The sequence below is a fragment of the Cicer arietinum genome, chromosome 7 (assembly GCF_000331145.2).
Source record: "Cicer arietinum cultivar CDC Frontier isolate Library 1 chromosome 7, Cicar.CDCFrontier_v2.0, whole genome shotgun sequence".
In the NCBI taxonomy this organism is placed as follows: Eukaryota; Viridiplantae; Streptophyta; class Magnoliopsida; order Fabales; family Fabaceae; genus Cicer; species Cicer arietinum.
The window spans coordinates 1,103,132-1,126,141 of record NC_021166.2 but is presented as its reverse complement, the minus strand read 5'-3'; the positions used below and the strand labels follow the sequence as shown (position 1 = coordinate 1,126,141).

At 27.8% G+C, this 23,010-nt stretch overlaps 3 protein-coding genes and 2 long non-coding RNA genes across 6 annotated transcripts in view; 2 read left to right on the top strand and 3 right to left on the bottom strand.

Annotated features, from left to right (window-relative positions):
* The first annotated feature begins 3,732 nt into the window (after positions 1 to 3,732).
* On the top strand, positions 3,733 to 5,846 carry LOC101499729 (uncharacterized). Its single transcript, XR_190115.4, has 5 exons — positions 3,733 to 4,105; positions 4,533 to 4,622; positions 4,945 to 5,053; positions 5,413 to 5,459; positions 5,551 to 5,846. It is a non-coding gene; the product is annotated as an uncharacterized lncRNA (long non-coding RNA).
* Positions 5,847 to 8,649: 2,803 nt separating this feature from the next.
* On the top strand, positions 8,650 to 14,347 carry LOC101499421 (probable beta-1,3-galactosyltransferase 2). Its single transcript, XM_073370745.1, has 12 exons — positions 8,650 to 8,883; positions 8,970 to 9,105; positions 10,204 to 10,297; positions 10,497 to 10,558; positions 10,743 to 10,862; positions 10,986 to 11,049; positions 11,341 to 11,413; positions 11,523 to 11,643; positions 12,166 to 12,253; positions 12,323 to 12,448; positions 13,530 to 13,639; positions 13,837 to 14,347. Exons 4-12 carry the CDS (start codon positions 10,549 to 10,551, stop codon positions 13,986 to 13,988), a joined length of 864 nt encoding a protein of 287 aa, XP_073226846.1. The 5' UTR covers positions 8,650 to 8,883; positions 8,970 to 9,105; positions 10,204 to 10,297; positions 10,497 to 10,548; the 3' UTR covers positions 13,989 to 14,347.
* A 1,159-nt stretch (positions 14,348 to 15,506) lies between these two features.
* Positions 15,507 to 16,504, bottom strand: LOC113787814 (uncharacterized). The gene is made up of 2 exons (XR_003474330.2): positions 15,778 to 16,504; positions 15,507 to 15,696 (listed from the first exon to the last, which is right to left on the bottom strand). It is a non-coding gene; the product is annotated as an uncharacterized lncRNA (long non-coding RNA).
* A 3,294-nt stretch (positions 16,505 to 19,798) lies between these two features.
* On the bottom strand, positions 19,799 to 21,244 carry LOC101499103 (uncharacterized). 2 transcript variants are annotated; one of them, XM_073370804.1, is made up of 2 exons: positions 20,967 to 21,244; positions 19,799 to 20,201 (listed from the first exon to the last, which is right to left on the bottom strand). In XM_073370804.1, the coding sequence occupies exon 2, from the start codon at positions 20,181 to 20,183 to the stop codon at positions 19,965 to 19,967; it is 219 nt and encodes a 72-aa protein (XP_073226905.1). In that variant the 5' UTR covers positions 20,184 to 20,201; positions 20,967 to 21,244; the 3' UTR covers positions 19,799 to 19,964. The 2 variants fall into 2 exon arrangements, with proteins under 2 accessions (XP_073226905.1, XP_027192323.1); XM_027336522.2 differs by having other exon boundaries at positions 21,011 to 21,233.
* A 1,084-nt stretch (positions 21,245 to 22,328) lies between these two features.
* LOC101498779 (arogenate dehydratase/prephenate dehydratase 1, chloroplastic) overlaps positions 22,329 to 23,010 on the bottom strand; it is a 5,477-nt gene continuing 4,795 nt past the window's right edge. Inside the window, exon 11 of the mRNA XM_004507628.4 lies at positions 22,329 to 22,766. Within this exon, the coding sequence (XP_004507685.1) occupies positions 22,710 to 22,766 (57 nt within the window). The 3' untranslated portion in view covers positions 22,329 to 22,709. The remainder of the gene's footprint in view (positions 22,767 to 23,010) is intronic.

Sequence of the window (23,010 nt, the reverse complement as noted above, 5' to 3'; positions counted from 1 at the left end):
CTACAAATTTAATTCTAATCATACATTTCAATTTCTAAACCATTAAAATTTCTACTCCACTGTTATGGAGAAAAGTTATATTTTGAATATAAATGTAACACAATCTAAAAATATAATTTAAAATTTGATTCAACCACAATATTATCTCTTAAAGATCAATACCATAATAGAGATTTAGAATTTCAATCATTTAGAAACCGTACGAAACTAGTTGAACTACAAATTTAATTCTAACCATACATTTCAATTTCTAAACCATTAAAATTTCTACTCCACTGTTATGGAGAAAAGTTATATTTTACTGGTGCTTAATATAGGACAATGGAGAAAAAGGAAAACACCACTCTATATATATATATATACATTAAATTTCACTACTAAAGGCTCAAATAATATTATTGTGTTTGTTTCCACATGATTAGTGTGAGATTATAAAAAGTAGCTCCTAAATCTACATTGATGTACATAGCAACTGCATTTTGATTTCATTGCCCAAAAAACATATAAAAAGGACAAAACAAAAATTTATTCTTGCTCTATATTAGACAATATTTTGCTTTTTGGTCCAACCTATTGGGACAATGGAGAAAAAGGAAAACATCACTCTATATATATATATACATTAAATTTCACTACTAAAGGCTCAAATAATATTATTGTGTTTGTTTCCACATGATTAGTGTGAGATTATAAAAAGTAGCTCCTAAATTTACATTGATGTACATAACAACTGCATTTTGATTTCATTGCCCAAAAAACATATAAAAAAGACAAAACAAAAATTTATTTTTGCTCTATATTAGACAATATTTTGCTTTTTGATCCAACCTATTGATTCCATTATCCAAAATATATATAAGAAGGATAAAATAAAAGTTTAATGTTGTTTTATATTAGACAATATTTTGCTTTTTGGTCCAACCTATTGGGACATTTTATTAGCCAAAAGCAATATTGGAATCTAATTGTGTCCTAACATTTTATATTAGCCAAATGTTAGAGTGAGTAACAAAACCATTACTTTATGATTGATCAATATTTTCATTAGGTGCATGCTAATAAAATATTGTTTCATATTATACGTTTTAAAAAAACTTAATAAACTAGAGAGTGTATTATAGCTAAAATATTCAATAAATTGATAAATATTATCTCAACATTATTAATATTTTAAAATAATTAAAAAAGAAAAGGTTATGATATGTGCCTAAAAGAAAATAAGCAATAAATATAATCTCAACATTTTCGTTATATTTTTAATCTCAACATTAAATAATGTTTATTACTTTCAGGTTTAAAAGGTTTTCAAAAGCAATTTCTTCCACTTATTGTTGGCATTGTTGTGGTTAGATTTATATTATTGCCAGCAATAGGTATAGGAATTCTTAAAGGTGCTATTCATATTGGCTTGATCCATTGTATCAATTTCTTTTGTTGCTTCAATTTGCCCTTCCACCTGCAATTGCCATGAGTAAGTTGTTTATGAAACTTAGTAATATAGTTAAAGAAAATTAAATGCAATCCTAAAATGACCTCTTTAGGCGATCTTTTACGGGAACAAATAGAATTATTGTTTGTGTTATTGACTCTAATTATACTAACAAATTAAACATTATTCTTTTTTAAACTCTTTTAACTATTCAATATTTTTGGTCCATTTTATATACGCCTCTAATAAAATTTGAACCTTTTTTTATTTTAGACTAAAATGCAGTTATTTTGTTAATGTTTTTAGGTACAATTACTCAATTATTCGGAACTAGTGAAAGTGAATGGGCAGCTATCATGTTTGCAACTTATTTTTGTGCCACATTTTCACTTAATAATTAATAATAATCACTTAATAATAATTAACATAATCACTTGTCAGATTAACCTGTGACATGTGTAACCAACTCTATGAACTTTTTTTAACAAACTTTACGAGAATGTCCAATTTTAATTCCGCTTTGTTTTGCATGGTTTAAATTTAAACAAAAATAGTTATGGAAAGTAAAATAAGAAAATGATAACGTAATTGATTCTAATAGAAGTAATAGACTTCTCTAATATAAAGAAAACCTGAATTTAAGTCTATATTAAAATGAATATTTTTATTTAGTATTTAATACATTTCAAATAAAATTATTTTTTTAAAGAAAAATATAAAAAGTCATATTTATGAAACCATTTTAAAAAGATGAATTTTTGAATTACTTTTGTATTTTTCGATCTCATTGTCCCTCATATTTTCCTTTTATCTCTTCATTGTTCTTTATTATGTATCTCTAATTTTAGGGGTTATTTAATTTTTTCATAAAGTTTCTACCTTTTTTATAATTTTCAGTCCCAAATTGATTATCTATACATTTACTTGTGGTTTTTGTATTTTTTTTCTTTTTATAATTAGTTTGTTTTAGTACATTTTATCGTTAGTTTTAATTTTGAGGTTTTTAATCATTATCGTATTCTTATTGTAAAAAAATTGAGGTTAGAAAAGAGAATATTGAAATTGTGTTTGGGTGGGACAACAGAGTTTAAGTTAAGTTATGAGAATTAAGTTTTCAAAATTTTATTTTTTTGAATAATAATAATTAACATAATCACTTGTCAAGTTAACATGTGACATGTGTAACCAACTCTGTGACCGTGAGTGATGTAACATTTTTTTAATAAATCTTACGAGAATGACCAATTTTAATTAAGCTTTATTTTGCTTGGTTTAAATTTAAACAAAAATAGTTATGAAAAGTAAAATAAGAAAATACAACGTAATTGATTCTAATAGAAGTAATAGACTTCTCTAATATATAGAAAACTCAAATTTAAGTCTATATTAAAATGAATATTTTTATTTAGTATTTAACACATTTTAAATAAAATTATTTTTAAAAGAAAAATATAAAATGTCATATTTATGGAACCATTTTAAAAAGATGGATTTTTGAATTACTTTTGTATATTTCGATCTCATTGTCCATCATATTTTCTTTTTATCTTTTCATTTTTCTTCATTATGTATCTCTAGTTTTAGGGTTTATGTAATTTTTTCATAAAATTTATACCTTTTATAATTTTCAGCCCCAAATTGATTATCTATATATTTATTTGTGGTTTTTGTATTCTTTAGTTTTTTGATTTTTTATAATTAGTTCCTTTTAGTGTATTTTATTGTTAGTTTTAATTTTGAGATTTTTAACGATCATCGTATTTTTATTATAAAGAAATTGAGATTAAAGAAGAGAATATTGAGATTGTATTTGAGTGGGACAACAAAGTTTAAATTATAAGAATTACATTTTTAAAATTTTATTTTTTAAATAATAATAATTAAAAAGTTGATAAATATAATTATAAGATGATTAGTGTTAGGTTTGGATGAATAAGCATTAGTATTAGTGATGTACAATACTTAAATTAAATTTAAAAAGTTAAAATTAAAGTGTTAAAAGAGATTTAAAATTAGAATGTCAAAATTAAGGTGACTCTAAATTATAGGAAAAATATATTATTGATCTCTCACAAATTTTGATCCCCTCAAAATATTAAATGATCTTTTTGGTTTTTGTTTCCTCTTCTTTCTTTTGCTTTCATAATTGGAATTCCAACTCTCACATCACATTAGGGTTAAAAAGCAAACGGCGTTGTACCAAAAAAAATGAAGAAACAAAAAGGTTGTAGGACCCACCAATTTTTAATTAATCATTCACATTTCTGTGAAGTTTTAAACGGAAAAAATTGTCATTTCTCATCCTTCTCTCTCTTATAGAATAATAGAAGCATCATTTAGTTCTCTTTCTTCATTTTTACTAGAAATCAGAAAATTCATCTGATTTTGATCTCGCACCCGCAGTTTTTGACCCCCACATTAGCATTTTCCGGCCTCCTCACCACCACTATTAAAATCATCTCTTCCTGATCTACAAAACCCACCTATTTGTTTTGTTAAGTTAATTTTTCACATAACCACTTTCACGGCCATTTTCCGATCACCTCAAGCCTCCATTTACCAAAATAAGTTGAGAAATAGAACCCCCTTAACTACCTGAATAAATCCCCTAAGGAAAAATCACGTTCGGGGTAACTTCGCCGGCGACCGCCGCGCCGGTATTCCTCTCCGCCGCTGGTTTGTATTTCTCGGCCATCACTTACCATTTTAAAATACTACATTAATAACTACTAAGTAGTTGATGTTTGAATTAATTATTTATTTGTTTATTGTTTTTAATTTTTAGTATTAACAACTCTGTATTTTTTTTTATTTGAAATTATTTAATGATTTAAATTATGAATTTGCATTTGTAATAAAATATGAAATTATATTTTTTTCTAGTGTACAAATTGGTTCTGAAACATAATTGCAATTTTCTCTATTAAGTTATGTTTATTTAGTTTAAAATACCGTATTATTAATTGAAAAATTCTACCCTAATTTAAAATAATTAGTTAATTACATTCTTTGGAGTAATTGGTTGATTGAAGTAGTTGATGTTTGAGTTAATTATTTTTTAATTTTTTGTTTATAATTTTGTTTTGCTTAATTCAACCGATAGATGAACAGAAGGTTCACGAATTGTCTGAGCTGCTGAGTCTGTTCATGAATATTTGGCAAGAACTTCACCTCAACCTAGCATGGAATCCAGGTGTGGGTTGATTAATCATTAAGGGATATTTTTGGGGATTGATTATGTGTGAATACGTGTAATTGCATGTGATCTCTTTGTTTGATTTGCTTGAAATATATGAAATATCGTATGCAAGGGATTGTTTAATGTTTGATATACATTGTTAAAATATGAAATTTATTTATTGTATGTTTGATATACTTATCGTTTTGCAATTTATTATGATTGTGTGTCGTGTCAATTGTAGATCCAAATTATTTTCATAGTTAAGTTTTGATCACAAGAACCTTAAATATGCTTGAATATGTGATAATAATCATGCTTTTCATAAATATTGTAGGCAAGAAATTCAAACTTCAACTAGCTCCATGACAGTTTCTAAACCATTGAAATTTCTACAACAATTGTGGCTCTCTTAGGCATACTATTAAACCATGGATGAAATCAAGGTATACTTTGTTTATGAAATACTAGTATGATGTTTTGGTGGGTAACTAATTTGTCTTTTATCCATTGCGCTGTTAATTTTCTTGAGACTTTCTGATGGTTTTTGAGCCCATGAAAGAGAAATGTTGCAGGATATCATTAACATAAGTTAAGTGAATGATATCCCGTGATATTGAATTCATGGAGGCCAAGTCCCCTGAAGATATATACAAGGTGTGATACTGATGGTAGATGGTAAATACATGTATAGTACATGTGTAGTTTTTACATCTAATGCCCCGAAATTAAAACTTCAATTAATGAAGTTAATTAAAATTTTAATGATATCATCAATCTCAACCTCACATGTTTTATTTCGTAGTCAGGAGCTTGGTTGCGGAAATTGCACAAGAGTACCTGCAAAGACTTGTGAGTCTATCAGTTAATTTAAATTATAGTGCATTGTTTTCCATTACTACTTCGTCTTATGATTGTTTTTTGTTTGTTTGTGTTTCTACAGAGTGAAGAGGCCCCAATTGATGACCTAATAGAACTTGATCAACAAATAGTTGCTTTTCATATGAAGGTCTAAAATTGATGTTGTTAGATGAAGACTGTTATGTGTTGATTTCTTTTGAATAATTTTTTATTTCTGAACAGCACAATAACAAATCAGAGGTTGTTGTTGACCTTTTTATGGAGGTAATAGTCAGATATCTTCAGATTGTTGCAAAACTACTCCAGACGGTGAACTGAATTTTGTTTTCATTAACTAATACTTAATGTTAGGTTAAAGACCTTGACATGTTAATTGAACACGTTGACAAAACAAATTTTAAGAGCACTTGCCTATATCTCACAAGTTAAGCTAGGTAAGTGCAAACCCTCAGTTTATGCAGGTTTTAAGAGCAACCAATTGAGTTAAGAACAATTTATAAAGAATGAGAAAAGAATGGTTATTGTTATTGATAAACATTTGTATCTTTTGTGGTTTGAAGATTTTTTGTTTGTTTTACAATCCCACATCATTTTCTTTGATTTCCTATTTCTAAGGTGTATCAATTATTTATTTCTGAGTTGTTATAAACTTATAATTCAAGTATTTTATAAATAAAATGATCCGGTGCTTTTTGAATTAGAATTGCTGTTAGCTATGCTTGTTTGGAAATTGAACCTTTTATTACATTTATTATGGCTGAGTTTTGAGGTTGCTAGAGTACTTTGTTCTTTTGACAAACAAGACTGAAATACATTTTTTATGGTCATTGTGTCTCTGAAGCTTTTTAATTTTGAAATCTTTTTGGAGTAATATTTTAAAATAATGGTTGAATGGATGGAGTTTGAGTTGCAATGGGTTAGAATAGTTTAAAGATTCTTTAGGTGGAAACTATTTTATTTATAAACATCATTTTGCATGATAAATCAATCATCAATGTCTTCAATTATTGATTTTATGTGTTGCTTTAACTATGGTATATTGGCCATCTCTCTGTCTCTCGCTCTGACACACAAGCAACACTTTATTTCTTTATTTTGTAATTGAACAGATGTCTTCCTGAACCGGATGGATATGAATTTTTGGACCTTGCATGTTTGATTTATTCATGAAATATCATATGCGGGTGATTGTTCCAATTATTTAGAAACTGAAATGTGCAGTCGGATTGTAGACACTAAATTTATACTTCAACTAGTTTCATATAGTTTCTAAACTATTAAAATTGTATATACCTATTATGGTATTGATCTCAAAGACATAATATTATGGCTGAATCTAATTTGAAGTTATATTATTAGGTTGTGGTGCTTTTATATAAAATAACTATATATTGTATTAAGTTGGATAACTAATTTTTAATTTGTCTTTAATTCATTGTTTAATTACGTACCTCTCTTCACCACACCTCAACTACATCAGATAGAGTGAGACAAATTTTTTTTTTCTTTCATATATAAGAAATTTGTTAAATTTGTTCAAATTAGATTTTCTTACTAACTATTGTTATATTGACTATTTCTCTATGTCACTGTATACAAAGAAAACTTCGAATACAAATTATTAGTGTTCAGAGGATGATATTGGTTGATCGATCCTAGAATATATTTTTATTTTGGTGAACACTCAATTATCCTAAAATTTAATTGAATATTTTTTATTTGTTTTGTACGGAATTTTGATTCTTTTAATCTTAAATACATATCAAGAAATTTATGATACATATTAAGGAATAATAAATTTATATAAGTTTTTAATATTTTTTACTTTTTATTCATTAAGTAAAAAATATCATTTAATGTAGATTTTTGAGTATTTAAGGATAGAAAGAAAAACATCATTAATTGTATATTGATTTTCTAAAAGATTCAAAATTTTAGAACAAAAATAAAATGTTTAAAGGATTAAAAATTGAAGATAGAGAAAATAATATGTTTATTTAAAATACTCTAACTATCTTTTTTAACGAATATAAAATGGTGTTGAGCCGTATCATTATTATGAAATATTTTATTTATTTATTGTACAAAAAACAGAAATACTTTCATTTTAGTCCCTCTAAGATTGAATATAATGAAACAAATGATAAACTATTGAAAGCGTTAAACATGGTCTCAAAATCAACTTATTAGACGCAGTGTTGCTGTGAAAGATAAGTTGGAATATCCAGTTTCACAAAATCACGGTCAAAAAGCATTGGGATGTTATAATTTCGATTAGAACGCGAAACCAAACCAATTATAAAGTATATTACTAACTTAGTAAGGTTCATAACCAACATATTTATCTAATTATAGGAAAGAGAAAAAAAATACTTATCTTACATAACAAACATATGGTTCATAACCAGAATACAAAAATCTGAAGCTTTAAATAACCAAAATACGCAAACAGAATATATAGCAAACTGTCTATATCCAAAAAAAATGTAACCAACTTCCTATATTCGACACTGCTACTAGTTTGGAGCAGCCACTACAAAATATTATATATGTTGCTACAATTATCTTGATCATCAAACCATGAGCAAGAGTATGACAATTGCAAAACAAGAGTCTTGCATTCGATGCATTGTGAGATACATTCAAATTAACTTCTTATATGATATAAATTTTTTATTTAATGAAAATGAAGAAAGAAAAAAAAAGAAATAGTGAAAATTAAGAGAGATTCAGAAAATTTGGATTTAGAGCATCAAAGTTACAGTTAAAAAAAATGCACATTAATTGTTTAACGTTGTAGTTAACTTGAATAGTATATTATCTTCAATGATTTGTTCTAATGTTAAAAAGATAATTATTGAATTTGCATGTTACAAGTTTACTTTATGTTAATACCGTCGAATATTAGTATATCCAATATCACCTCCCCTAAATTTTATTTAAAAAATAATAATAATAAGGTATTTCGTTCTTCTAATTTCCAATTATTTCTGACTCTAAACGAAACAAACCACTTCACATGAGTGCGATCCACCCAAAGTCCTTTAGTAATAACATTAGTTATTAAATACTTAAATACCAAACCGACATTATTATTAATTAACACAAATTAAAAGTAGTAGTAGTAACAAACACCTTTCTGAAATGAAATAACCGTTTAACGCATAAAACAAAAGTTATTTATGAGAGTTGAGTTGAAATGAAAACATTTTGAACCAACCAAACATTGAACAGGTTTAAAGCAAGACAAAAAAAACTGAAGTGAAGGTAGACAAAATAGAAATGTAAACCGTGATTGAACAATTCAGTAACTGTTACCGTTATTTGTTATAAATATTGTTCTTCCCAATTTCCTTTGTGGCGTTTTGGAGAGTGTTCTTCTCTTGCCTTCTCCCAAACCCAAACATAGGAGGAGGTACTGTACAAGATTTTAAACTTTGCTTTTCAATTATCTTTTTCTTTTTCTCACTGTTGTTTCTATTTTGTGGGTTTTGTTTATAGTGAGGAGAGCAAGAACAATGTCATTGAAAATCAAGGTTGGAGGTGTTGAATTGGGAGCAAGGACTGTCATTCACAGGAAATGGGTTCTTTTGCTTTGTTTGGCAAGCTTCTGTGCTGGAATGTTCTTCACTAATAGGTACTTTTGCTTATGGGTTTCTCTATTTCACCATCAAGTTTTGATTTTTATTTTTTTTCAGTTACGATCTTAGTTAGTAATTGAGTTTTGTGGCTGCATTGGGGGTTAAGCTATGTGATACAACATTTTGTTAACTGATTTTAAAGCTAACTGTTCTGCCACATTAAATTTTATTTATTGATTTAGAGAAACTTGCTTGAATTAGCACAATTTTTTTATTAAATTTTTTAATTTTGAATATAAATTTGTGTCATTGGTTTTGAACTGCATTGCCATGAGTTGTATTGCTTCTGCATTAAACTTGTTGCATACCTTCTTATTTTTACTGTTTGTTTGTCTCTTTGTTGTATACTATTTAGATAAATGATATTATAATTGTTTGTTAAAAATGAATAAAGAGGAATTTTTGCTCTCCTCCAAATTGTTGAACCAAATAAGAAATATTAGTAACAATACCCACCCTCCATTTCGTTCCAAATAAATACTGTGTTAATGTCAAACGCTACTTGGACTTATTACGGGCTGTTGTTTGGATTAGTTTATTTGAGTTTATCCATTGACATAACTCATATGCACTTGTGAGATTGTCTGAGAGATATGGAAACAACGTATGACTTGTTCGTAAGTTGTTTTCAGCTAATTTACATAAGTTCTCAAGTATAACTTATGAAAACAATTTACCACTTATATGAAAACAATTTGACTTTATTTTATCTTTTATTATAGAAATAGCTTATACATAAGTACTTATACGATAAACGCTTATGCTATAAACACTTAATTCTTATCTCATCCACTTCATGCCCTTCAATTCTATGTCATGGCTTCATAGAAGGAAGAGATGGGTGTCTATATTTTTTTTATATAACATGAACTTTTGTTCATATCCCTTGATTTTGGTCCTACAAATTTGAGAAAAATATTCACTTATAAAGCTAGGTTTCTATATCAAATGTTGATTTATATCTGCTATTATAATCTGAAACCTTAAACTAGTTTTCCCCCCTGATTTATTCTCTTTTACTAGTTATTACATTGATATCTCAAGGGAGCTAAAATTTATAACATGTGTAATACTAACCCCAAATTCTGCATCAGGATGTGGTCGATGTCTGAATATAAAGAAATTTCAAGGACCTCTAGAGAAATCGAACGAATAAAATTAAACTCCGACGGTTGTAATCTAAACTTAGTAAGTGTATTAGTCACACTTCTATTCATGATAATTTTTGCCATGATTCTATCAAACATTTTAATAAATTTTTTACTCTGGCTTTTGAAAAATATGTTTCTTTGCTGTTTAAATCTCAGGCATATAACTATTAATCTTTTGTTATTTACAAATGTTGTCATGATGTTTTCTTCTTTGTGTTTCTGCCTTTTGTTCAAAGGTTGTAAAGCCTAGCTCCAATTATAGTAAAGTGGAAGTTTCAAATACCCAGAATGTTATCAAGTAAGCCAAACCAATGCTTAGATGCACTGAATATGCTTATGCATATCTAATAACTTTAATTCTAAACCAATTATTATACATAAACTGCAGGAAATCGAGTAAGACTATCTGCATTGGAGCTGAATCTTAAATTTGCTTTGATAGCCCTTGCATGTATTTATTGTCAATGGTTCTCCTGTATCAGGAAACACAGAGACAGTTAGCTCAACTCCAAGGAAAAAATGTTTCATGGTTATAGGGATCAATACAGCTTTTAGTAGCAGGAAACGAAGAGATTCTGTTCGAGAAACTTGGATGCCACAAGGTGATTTAGTGATACTTCAGCGTTTTCTAGTTTTTCCTCTCTTAAAAGTCTCTTATAACCTCTTTTTTTAATTCTGTGTACCTCATGCATCTGATCCATGGTTTCAAATGAAACTCTTATCAGTGGAGGATAGAAAGAAGTTGGAGGAAGAAAAGGGCATAATCATACGTTTCGTTATAGGTCACAGGTCGGATTCAATGTCTCCTGATATTACTGTCTTTTTCAGCATACTTACGTATTTATGATTATTCTGTTGAATATGATTTGCTTAGTAAAACTTTGTTTTGTGTGGCCTTACCATCAAGTTATATCAAGCTGATAACTGTTATTCTCTCATTCTTCTGTGAAATGTGATTATGCGACGATTCAATGAGATTGCTTTGGATTGTGTTGATTGGTAGTATTAGTATACATACTTTTTACGTAACATTCTTTTTATTTGAATGAACTTTAAATTAGTTTACTTTTTTTGTTACAGTTCTACATCAGGTGGCATTCTTGACAAAGCTATTGGAGCAGAGGAGAAGCTTCATAATGACTTTTTGAGGCTGGTGATCTTTCTCTCCTGTTATTTTTCATTTACAGTTAAATGTATAATCCTATGTACTGTGTATTTTGTACTTTTTTTTTATGAAACAAAATGCACCCATGTTTAAACAGAACCACGTCGAGGGATACCTCGAACTATCAGCTAAAACTAAAACCTACTTTTCAACTGCTGTTGCCCTGTGGGATGCCGAATTTTATGTCAAAGTTGATGATGATGTTCATGTGAATTTAGGTACGTAGAAAAATTCTTCGTTTTTTACATTTAATTATGATAAGTAGTAGTGTTTACTTACTTCTTATATGTGTTCAGGAAAATAATTTTACATGGCTTTATAAAAGAACAAAAGAATTAGATAAATTTATTACAGATATTCTATAAAAATTATATGTTACATATGAATGTATGATAACTGAATGATTGATACTTCTTATTCTAAAAATGATAGTCAGAATTCTTATTGAACTTCTACTCTGTATTGTAATTTTATGAAAAGTTTTCCATGAGTTATTTATTTATTTATTTATTTATTTTTTATTTTTAATTTTAAATTTTGAATAAAATTAGACAAGGACATTTCATTTATGTATATTGTTTTATTAGTAAAAGTTTCCCAAAGTGTTTTTAAAATATGTATTTAAGATAAATTATCTAAGGGTGTTGTGTAACAAGCTTAGTTATTTAGCTAATCAACCATAATTGTTGATCAATATAAATATCCATCATTTCCTCATTGTGCTTTTTTTTAAATCTCAGCAACACTTGCGTTGATTCTGACTATGCACCGTCTGAAACCTCGAGTGTACATTGGGTGCATGAAATCTGGTCCTGTCCTTGCTCAGAAGTAAGAAAAGCTGAATTGTATTTTCCAGTAAGTTTAAATCTATTTCCTAGTGTAACTGTCTTGCAACAGGGGAGTTAAATACCATGAACCAGAATACTGGAAGTTTGGTGAGGTTGGAAACAAGTACTTTCGCCATGCTACCGGACAGTTATATGCCATTTCACAAGATTTGGCAACTTATATATCAACAAATCAGTAAGTTTTGTTTTCGCTAGGGAAGGAATACTTATTATTAGTTAAAATGATACTAATGGTCCTTTTACAACTGTATGCGTGAAAATTTGAACTTTCTACCTTAAGATTATAAGGTCAACAAGCTTAGCTGACACAATTTAATAATGTACGAATATTAGAAAATATCTTATAAGCAAAATACATCCCGCGGTCCTTTAAGTTACACGAAAAATACATATTAGTTATTTATTTATTTTTTGGAACAAGTTAGTACTTTATGTTTCTTTTAGTGCCAAGATCTTCCTTTATATTTATAAATGTTTACTCCAGTAATTCTAATTTCAAATCAGCAAAATTGAAATCCAAAATTCTTCCAATTTTTTCAATAAACTCGTGTAATTCTTAAGGGGTTTTGATTGCTATAATCATAAGAATATAAACCCTCAATTAAATCTTAGAAAAACAATTAAACAAGAGAGGATTCGAGTGAGATAGATTTTAGAATTTTTAAAATTACTCGCAAAATTCTCTCAATCTATATCATGAAATCACATGGAAATTTATTATGTTGTTCTTTATATGATTGATATCAAAACTCATATTACCATTTTAAAAATCTCTAACTAAAAAATGATTGAAATGAGGTTAGGAGTAAAAAATAGTTCAACATTGTAACTTTTACAAATACAAATGACTAACTTGATAAAAAAAAATTAAATGATCAATTTTGTGTAATTTAAAAGGACTGCACGATGTGTTTTGCTTATCTTATAATATCTTTTATATTATATTATATTATAGTATCTTGAGTTATTTCTTAGGATCAATTGATAATCATAAATATCTTCGAATATCTCTCATCATTATTATGATTTGTTACTTATTTATAATTGAGTTTATGTATCTCTATAAATAGAGATTAATATTGAGTTTTTTGTATCGAGTCAGAGTAAAGCTATTATTAATAGTATTCCAACTCTTATTATTTTCTCTCCTCTTTTTTTCTAAAATCCCACAATTTCAACAAATAGTTTTTTTTTTGACTAATTTGGCACAAGTTGTTATTTGATAGATTGGTAACGGTTTGATTTTATAATGTCAGGGATGTGCTGCATAAATATGCCAATGAAGATGTTTCATTGGGATCATGGTTCATTGGTTTAGATGTGGATCATGTTGATGATAGGAGAATGTGTTGTGGCACACCCCCTGGTATTTTGTTTTGATTCTCACCACAATATATTAAAAGAAAAATCATATGAAATTAGTTATTTTTTCATATTTGAAACCCCCATGCGATAATTTTCGACGGTTTCTGACAGACATGATAACATATATGTTAAAATTTGAATTAATTATCAACCAACTTTGGAGTTTTATTTAATACTAGTAGTGTTGTCTTTGTGCAGATTGTGAGTGGAAGGCTCAGGCTGGTAATATATGTGCTGCTTCATTTGATTGGAAATGCAGCGGGATTTGCCGGTCTGTTGAGAGGATGCAGGACGTTCACCTGCGTTGTGGAGAGGACGAAAATGCATTGTGGAGTTCAACTTTCCGATAGGTCGCAACTTAACAAGCACATGAACACAAACTCGAAAGAGTTTACATATGAAAGGCGCATGCTATGTAAACAAGTAGTAGAAGACTTGGTGCCTGGGAGCCCTTCTTTTTCAAAACTGAGGAGAATGAGAAAACCACACTTCGGTCGACGAGATCGAACAAGTAGAAGAGTACAGTCGCAACTCGCAACCAACCCATTCTTTTGTTAATTGACCGAAGGGCTTTGTTCTCTGCCATGTCTAAAGTTTCATAGTAATTAGTTAGTTAGTTATCATTATGTTCAACTTTTTATTTTGATTTAACATATGTCCAACTTTTTTGTCTTTCCCTTAAATTTTTAATATAATTTTAGTTGTTTCTCATGATTGTGTAAAATATCAGATTTGACAGAAACATAAACCAGAAGTTTGGAACTTGTAGAGAAATAATTTGAGAGATTAAAATTGAAGGGAAATTATTTGTTTCATGCTTTAGAATGCTTATTTACTGGCTTACAATTTACAAACCATCTGAAATTTACCAAAAAGATTTAACTACTAAGATTTAATTGGGATTATTACAAAGGTCACATAAAACAGAAAAATGAGAAACAGAAATTTAAGAACAGCTAAGACTCCTCCTTGATATTTGCTTTGGACATTGCAGCAAGCTTTAGCTTTCTTGATTTAGGAAGTGCTTTAGTCATTGTGTCAACAAATTGCACTTTAGTTGATCAATGATGCACCTTTTTAGAAAGGATTTTGAGAAATATAGGATGGATTTAACTTATATACAATGTCAATGTAATTTTTTTTATATTGTCAATCAATTACAATCATCACATTATTAAAAATGTTTGATTTTTATCAAACCTACTTCTAAAATCATTCTCATGAATGGTTGAGTGTAAAACTTTTTATATTAACACTAGATGGCAGTTAAATTGGTGAAAGATTATTTTTTGATGAAAATATATCATTTAAATTTGAATTTATTATTGACATACACTTTAAATGTAAAATGTTTACAAATACATTCAATTACATTTTACCATAATGTCATTTTATTATATTAGTTTTAAAAGTATCTTTTCAATATATATATGTATATATAAAGATGAGATGCCAATGGTTATATGCGTAAATTTTATTTACATCTATAATGCATACCAGTAAAATCCTATTATTTACTTAAAAAAAGTAATTGAATGTGAACAAATTCATCCAAAAAACAAAAGTTCTACAAATGATTAATTAAGAAATCTTATAACTACATACCGTCTAGGCTATTTTTTAAAAATAAAATTTAAAATTTAAAATATAGTGTTCAATATAATAATATATATTTAAAATAACAATTTCAGTTTTTTTATAATTATCAGTTGAGTTATGATTTAAAAATTCGGTGAATTCATTTTCTAATAGGAAATATTTCCAAAATTAATGCATATATATTTGTCTGGAAAGTGCTTTAATTAAACATAAAAGCAAGAAAAAAAGATGGGACATTTTCAACTAAGAACCTTTAAATACAAGCAAAGTGGCATAAAAGAAAGACTTATATATATGGGCCTCTTGATCCACCTTAATGAATTAAGTTCCCTACCATCTTCATAAATAATAAAAAGATGGTACAACAAATTTCCTACCTACCATACCAATTCATTAGTTGTGTGATCCCACACCTATAGAAGAAATTGATCATCACTCTTTGCTGGATGAAGATCAAATCTGCAAAATAAAAGAATCAAATAAATGGTAATCAATCTCATTCATGTACAATTAAGTTACAAAACACATTGAAAAAATTACCTTTGTTGCGAATTTCGCTAGAGGAGAAAGAAATTGTGTTTGTCTTTCCTTATATCAATCAACACGTGATATTGGCACGGCTCAATCAAATAACACAAAGCTTTTTTAGATTACAAAAGCATTGTCTTCTGATTGAACCGCACCAATATCTCATATCAAGTTCCCAACCTCAACTGTAAATATAAACCTTCATGTTCCTCCACTTTATGAAGAAGATAACAATAAAAAAAATCATTTGTTATTAATCAATGTGAGTCTATAATAGTATTTAACAAGAATAGCTTACCAATGCGGTTTGTATAATATAAGTAACTCAACTTCAATTAATCCATCACCATAAAAAACATAGTACATAGAATAAGAACCAAGAAAAGCATAACAAGAGTGGTGAAGGAGTGACTATGTGGTGTAAAATGAGATTCTTAAAATTTAATAGGAAGAGGGAGAGACAGAGAAATGCAGAGTCTTAAATTTTGTGGCAAAGCATTTAATTAAATATACCAACGGCCCTGCAAAGAATAGGAAGTGGGCAGGACACATTAAATTTTGAGAATGGTGACAATAGGAGAAAGGCATATTTTTGAATTATCATCACTAAGAAAGGAAGTGAGTGTATATTTATTATGATTTATGAGTTGAGATGGAAGGTTAAGTTGGTCTGCTGCCAGTGCCAACCACACTTGAAATTGAGATTCAAATATAAGAAAATGGCTTTTGGAAAGTAGTAAGTGAGTGGTTGGTAAGTAATTGTAAATACAATAATGATAGGCATATATCTTATATTTTTCAAGTTCATATAAGATGGCCAACTTATTACATTATTATCTTTTATCTCTATTTTTCTTAAAATATATACATCTCATTAAATTTACATCGAATATTTTTCTTCTGAATATGGTTATGATTTGATTGTCTCAGTCTCATCTCATATTTTTTGTTAATTTAAATTTGTTTTATTTTAGAGAAAAATTAACTATTATCTAAAAACACATATTAAAAAATTATATATAAAAATAGTGTCTTGAAATTTATATATTTAATTTTTAAAAAATTTAAAAATTATACTTTTTGAGATAAAATTATACTTTTTTTACACTAATAGGACTATACCATTATCTGCAAAAGTTTGAATTCATTTATACCATAAATATTTTGGACATCTAGTCTTAATTTATTTCTACCTTTAATTATGGAAAAAGAGGTTCCTTTACTAATTTGTCTTTAATTGAAAAAAGTAACTAAAATCTTACTACGAAGAATTTTGTCAATAGAAATGAAAATGTTAACATGTAATTAGATAGACATATGTATTGTGATAAATTGTCAGCGAAGAATTGAATACTACTTTGATGTTAAATAAAAATAAAAATAAGATCAATAAAAATAATATATTTGATTCAAAATCTAAACTAATTATAAAAAAAAAATACTTTTAGTTATATTTGAAATTGAATGGAGTATATATAGATGGAATTTGAATTAATAGTGGTGTGGATAATTGAGAGAGTTAAGTTTCCCTTTCCGTGACATAAGTAGAAGAATAGGGTAGTACTAGCAGCATTGAATGTGTTAATTAGTAGCAGCATGCATGTCTGGGACCCTGTTTCCGTGAGGAATGCCCATAACTAAGGGAGAGATTTGTTTGCACACGTTTTCGAACTTTCTCAAACCTTTTCTTTATTCAACATGTTGTCACTTACTACTTGTACCCTCTTTTTTGTTATCCTAATTAACAACCAATGCTTCTTTTTCTTTTATCCGGAAATAAAGCTCTCTAATTCACTTTTGTGAGATAAATTTATGTAATGTAACTGTGCCAAAGTTAATTAGCACAAAAGTAACCAAACCCTTTCTCTACCCAGCTTGACCCAAAGGGATCCTACCCCAAATTAAGGACCAGTACTACTTAATGGGTAGCCACGATGTGTCCCTATCTTCATGTGAAACATTGTCTTTTTTTTCCACCTTTTTTTACACTACAAAACAACCTAAATTCAACAATGTCTGATTATACAATAACGTGAAAAATCTCACAATTAAATTAATTTGAAGCAGTTTCATACCCTATCAAATAAGGAATCTTCAGACAATGTTCTCAGGTGCAATAAAGTTCTCAACTTGGTCAATGAAAATGAATTCCAACAATAGGCAAAAGCATCCTCTGAGTAATAAAAACCTTAATAGTAATATATATAGTGACGAATGTTATATATAATTAATTACCTTTAAAAAAAAATAGTGGGGTTGGTGGTAGTGTAGTAAATGAGCAAAGACAGAGATGATTAAATATTGTTGGTACTTGTGGTAACATAGTAACATAATAATAATGCAGGTCTTAAGTATGTAGAGCCTAGACCTCTGTTCCTTGCAGGAAGTTGTTGTTCAAGGTTGAAGGGTCTTCTTCAGTCTTCACAATTAGGATATGTTTGAACTTTGAAGGAGTAGAATAACACTTTTCCATAAAGAAGGTTAATTAGGTGTGTAAAGTGAAGATAAATGAGCTTGGGAAAGGGAATATATGAATCAATGAATGAATAGTTATAGAAATTTGTGTAATTCACTCATTGTGGTCCTTACTTGTACGATCTCACTCATCATTCATACTCTCTCTCAAAACCAACAATGTTGACTTTATTTATTCATTTCAAACTACCCCATTTATGTATCCTTTTCTTCATTTTTTTTTTTATTTTGTTAGAAGGATGACCTTTTGATCATTTATGGGCCTCCCTCATTCCTCATGTTGTAGTTTTTCTAATTAATTTAGTGAATAGTTTTATAATTTGTTTATTTTACATTTTTATCACTTAATTAGCATTATAATTAGCTTCATTAATTACCTTAATAATTTGATAAAATTAATTTAAGATTTTTAACTAAATTAATCAATTTTCTGATAAAAGGGAATATTAGAAGTTGCACTTAAATAATAAAAAACCCTAAAGATGTATTTTTTAAAATACAAGTTGCTGCATACATTATATATATAGATTAATTTCTTGATATATACAGAGAGAGAGAGCAGAGGGAGAGGATCCATTCACACCGCACTTCTAAACTAGTTATTTATTGTATATTATGTCACCTTTGATAATTCGACGTCAAAGGAGTATCATGTCACATTTGATAATTATTTATTGTAAATATGTATTACAAAACTTGTCATTGAATTAAAAATTATTGTCATATATATATAAAGATTATGTTTATAAAATTTATATTAATTTTAAATATTTTGATATATTATAAATTTAGCGTTTTATAAACTTTTATTAAATTAAATAATTTGATGTATTTTATTTATATATCAAATGATTCTATGTTATCAAAATTATAGATATAATATCTGTGATAATAATTTTTGTTATAACAGTAAATTTTATAACATATATACAATTAAAAATTATTAGATATATTTGAAATGCTTAATTCAAAATATAAATTTTAATATCGTTAAAATGAATGTCATATTATAAATTCAAAGTTGTGTGCGAGTTTTATTTTAAAAAAATTATAGAATATGTCATAGTTTGACGTCAGGGTGTGAACCAATTCTACCCCATATATATTTTTAGTTTGATATACACCAAAAAATCAAAAGATTTAATGCATGTACACATTTCAGGAAAAATTGCAAAAATAATATATCATTTATAATAACAAATCTATTATTGTAGAATATAGTATAAAATAAAATAATATTTTTTAAGATATTAAAATAATACAATCAAATTTATTATTAAATATTCTATAGATAATATATAGTTATATTTCAAATAGAATTTTTTTTGTATTCAAAATACTCTAAATATAATTACTTTTTAGTCTTGAATTTATTATTGAATTAATTTTTGATAAAAAACCAATTTAATTTAGTCCATCAGGTGTCAATTGAGCGGTATGAATTTGATTATGTAAACTAATTTCAAATCTCATCCAAGACATTTATAAAAGCTTTCACTATTGTTATTAATAATAATTTTTCCATCTCAATTTGAGAAAAGTAAAATTACTTTAAGAATTCAACACAATTAAAATCGTTTTCATAAAAACAATCAAAATCAATTTTCGTTACTGAAACAAAGACTAACTAATCAAACCACCTTTAATCCATAAAAAAAAAAAAAAAATAGAAAACAGATATGTGCCATAGTGCTGAATTAAAAATGAACACATAATATCTTCCATTAACCAAGTTGTTGAGATGTAGTAGTCTTTCTCTTGCATAGGCTTTTTAACCATTTAACACAGTTTGAGGCAGTTGCTTTGGCTTTACTAAAGCCACCCTTAGCACCTGAATTCTTGCTCTTACTCATCTCATTTTGGGTTTTAGTCCTATCATCTTCCATTGCCCCAAACCCACCAGCACCCCATTGATCAGCCCAACTTGGTGCCTCGGTTGCCATCTTATTACTTCCTCAGCCCTACACCATAATTAAATCAAATAATACTAATTAGTCCAAACAAAAAATTAGACAATGACATTTTTGGATAAACAATTTAATTTGGTGTTTATAATATAATATAAGTTCTTATATATAATTTATTTTTATGAGAAAAAATAAAATAAAATCAAGTTGTTTTTATATAAATTATTTTGAAAAGTTTATAAAAATAAACTAAAATAGTTTATTATATATATATATATATATTATAAATTGTTGTTTTCATAAATTATCTCAAATAGTCTTTAGGTTGGCCTAATAAATCTAGAGGTCTAAAACAAAATTTAAAATGAAACCCTTTAGAAATTAACAATAATATTGTACTAAAAAAAATAAAAATTAACAATAATAAAATTGGAGACTCTTTAAACCTAATTATTTTTACAATATTAAACATCTTAAAAATAAATATTAAAAATAAACACCTTAATAATATTAATTGAATCAAAGTATAAATTTAAGGCCTAAAAAAATTTGAAGTTGAAGAAGACAGCTTCACTTGACTCCCCTTGGCCCAATCATGTTGTCTCGAAAGTGTCTATACGAGGATACAATAAAAGGCTCAATAAATCATTGTTGCAAGAACAGATCTAGGGAGGTGAAGCCATTTAGTCTAACATTGAATTGAACCATCTTATTAAATATATGTATCTTTTGAAATTATATTACAAAATCAATTGGGCATGTATGAATGAATTATCATATAAGTTGCAAGATACATCTCATAAAATCTAGAGAACTTACCAAATCTATAAATATTTGTCAAGTTTATGTGTTGAAAATAGTACCTTGAACGATTGAATTGGAGATTGGATGAAGAAGATTTGAGAAGCTTGATGGAGGAGTTAAAAGGAACAGAAAGAGTAGTGAACCAAATTATAGCTATATAGGGAGCTATAGGTATAACTTTGTTAGATGGCCTCTCCCTGTTACATTGCTTTTTCTTTTTCTAATTTATTATCTTTTCCTTTTTCATTATAGGACTTGACAACTCACCTATGCTTTGAGTATTTCCACCATGTTAAGCAAACTATGTGCAGCATCTTTATTAAGGCTTATTTAATTTTAAATACTCATCCTTATCATAAAATAGTGGGTTGATACTTTGGTTAGCACTATGAGTTACATGCCCACTAAGTATATGTTTTACCTGTGTGTAAATTTGACAAAATTACAGCAGATAGCTAGAATTTTGATAAAAACTACACTTTAAATAAAACTTCAATAAAATCATGATATTACATGGTTTTGTCAAATTCACTGTTAATCTGAATATACACAAAAGATATATAGATTAGTTATTGTTGAGGGTTGGTGTGGTTGTGTGGCACTGTCATAGAAGACCAAATGTATTTGTCATCCAACATTGTTGGCACTAGCTTATCCACTTTTATTGACTTCCTTAATGGATTGTCATTAGCTATTAAGGTACTTGCATGTGAAGGAAAATAGACAGGAAATTGAGTAGTAGTAATAGTTCTCTTTCTTAAAATATTGACATAGTGGATTATATAATAACTCTTCAATCAATTGGATCTAAAGATCTGGTTCAATCAGCAAGCTTTAATTAAAAAGAAAAAGGAAGGCATGCCCACATTGTGCTTGGAGGGTATATATATTTAAGAACTATATTAATATTACTTGTTTAGAGGATCACATGCATGTTTTAAGGAATCTAATAGATACTTGCTCAATTATTATACTAAAAAAAAGTGAAAATATAATTTCTCTGATTTTTTTAGGGCATATATGAGATGCTTGTTATGGATAGGATAGAATCGTCAAGTTTAAACTTCAAAATGTGTCTAGAGTAAACTACAACTGCCACAAATGAGTTGAGTTGACTTTTCAAGCATGCATATTTGTTTTTTATTTTTGTTTGAATATATCCTATTCTAATTATAGATATACATCCTCAATTGTCAAGTTATATTTTCCATCTTCAAGAAAAAATTTAAACACCCACAATTCTTTTTATTGACATTGTTAAGGCAATCATAATTTTTCATTATTAAAAACAGTTTGATTTTTATTATATCTAACAAAAAATTACAAGTCATGCATATGGTGGTTTCTGATAAGTTAACAATGTAAAAAGATTTACTCTGCATCAAAATTGTTTTCTTTTTATTTAAATAAAAGGGACCTGCAACAAAGTTTAAAGGGAGGTCCAGGAACATAGTGTCCAGGAGTTTTTTCTGTTCAAGGTAACAAACTTTGGTCTGTAACGGTGCTCTATACAATATATGCGCGAACGAATGATGATATATGTATAGTATAATATAAATAGCAAAACGACGATGTCTGCGGCTGCACCAGCATTCACCCTAAGGTGAACTATGACGAAACTCCTTAGGAGATCCAAATAATTTTGCATGGATGGTGCAATGCTTTTCTCCCTTTGCATCCAGTAGTAGCCTAGTCGCTTATGCTGTCAGTAAAACAAACAGCATCTTCTATTGCACCTTAAAACTCATTGATCAAATTCTATACAACTGTATCAATTGCATAACAACCAAGAACTCGAAGAAATCTCGCAATTTCCTGAAATGTAAATACCGAAACAGAACATGTTACCGACAATTTGAGATATAGCATCTGGATGAAGTTACAAAGGAAATATAACATCTTTAGTAAAAACATGGTGAGGACTACAGAAGGTTTTTCTGATTAGGTATAGATTCATATATCTACTGCAAGTATAGATTCATGCCACAGATATGAAGGAAAATGAACTAACTGGATGTTTCTTAAATAAATTAACGACTAACATTTCCACTTAAAAAAA

Excerpts from the sequence above, each read along its gene's own strand:
- LOC101499421 (XM_073370745.1), top strand. Across the intron at positions 10,863-10,985 it reads AGAAACTTGGATGCCACAAG|TGGAGGATAGAAAGAAGTTG; the intron begins GTGATTTAGTGA and ends AACTCTTATCAG. Across the intron at positions 11,050-11,340 it reads CGTTTCGTTATAGGTCACAG|TTCTACATCAGGTGGCATTC; the intron begins GTCGGATTCAAT and ends TTTTTGTTACAG.
- LOC101499103 (XM_073370804.1), bottom strand. The coding sequence starts at position 20,183 with ATGGCAACCGAGGCACCAAGTTGGGCTGATCAATGGGGTGCTGGTGGG.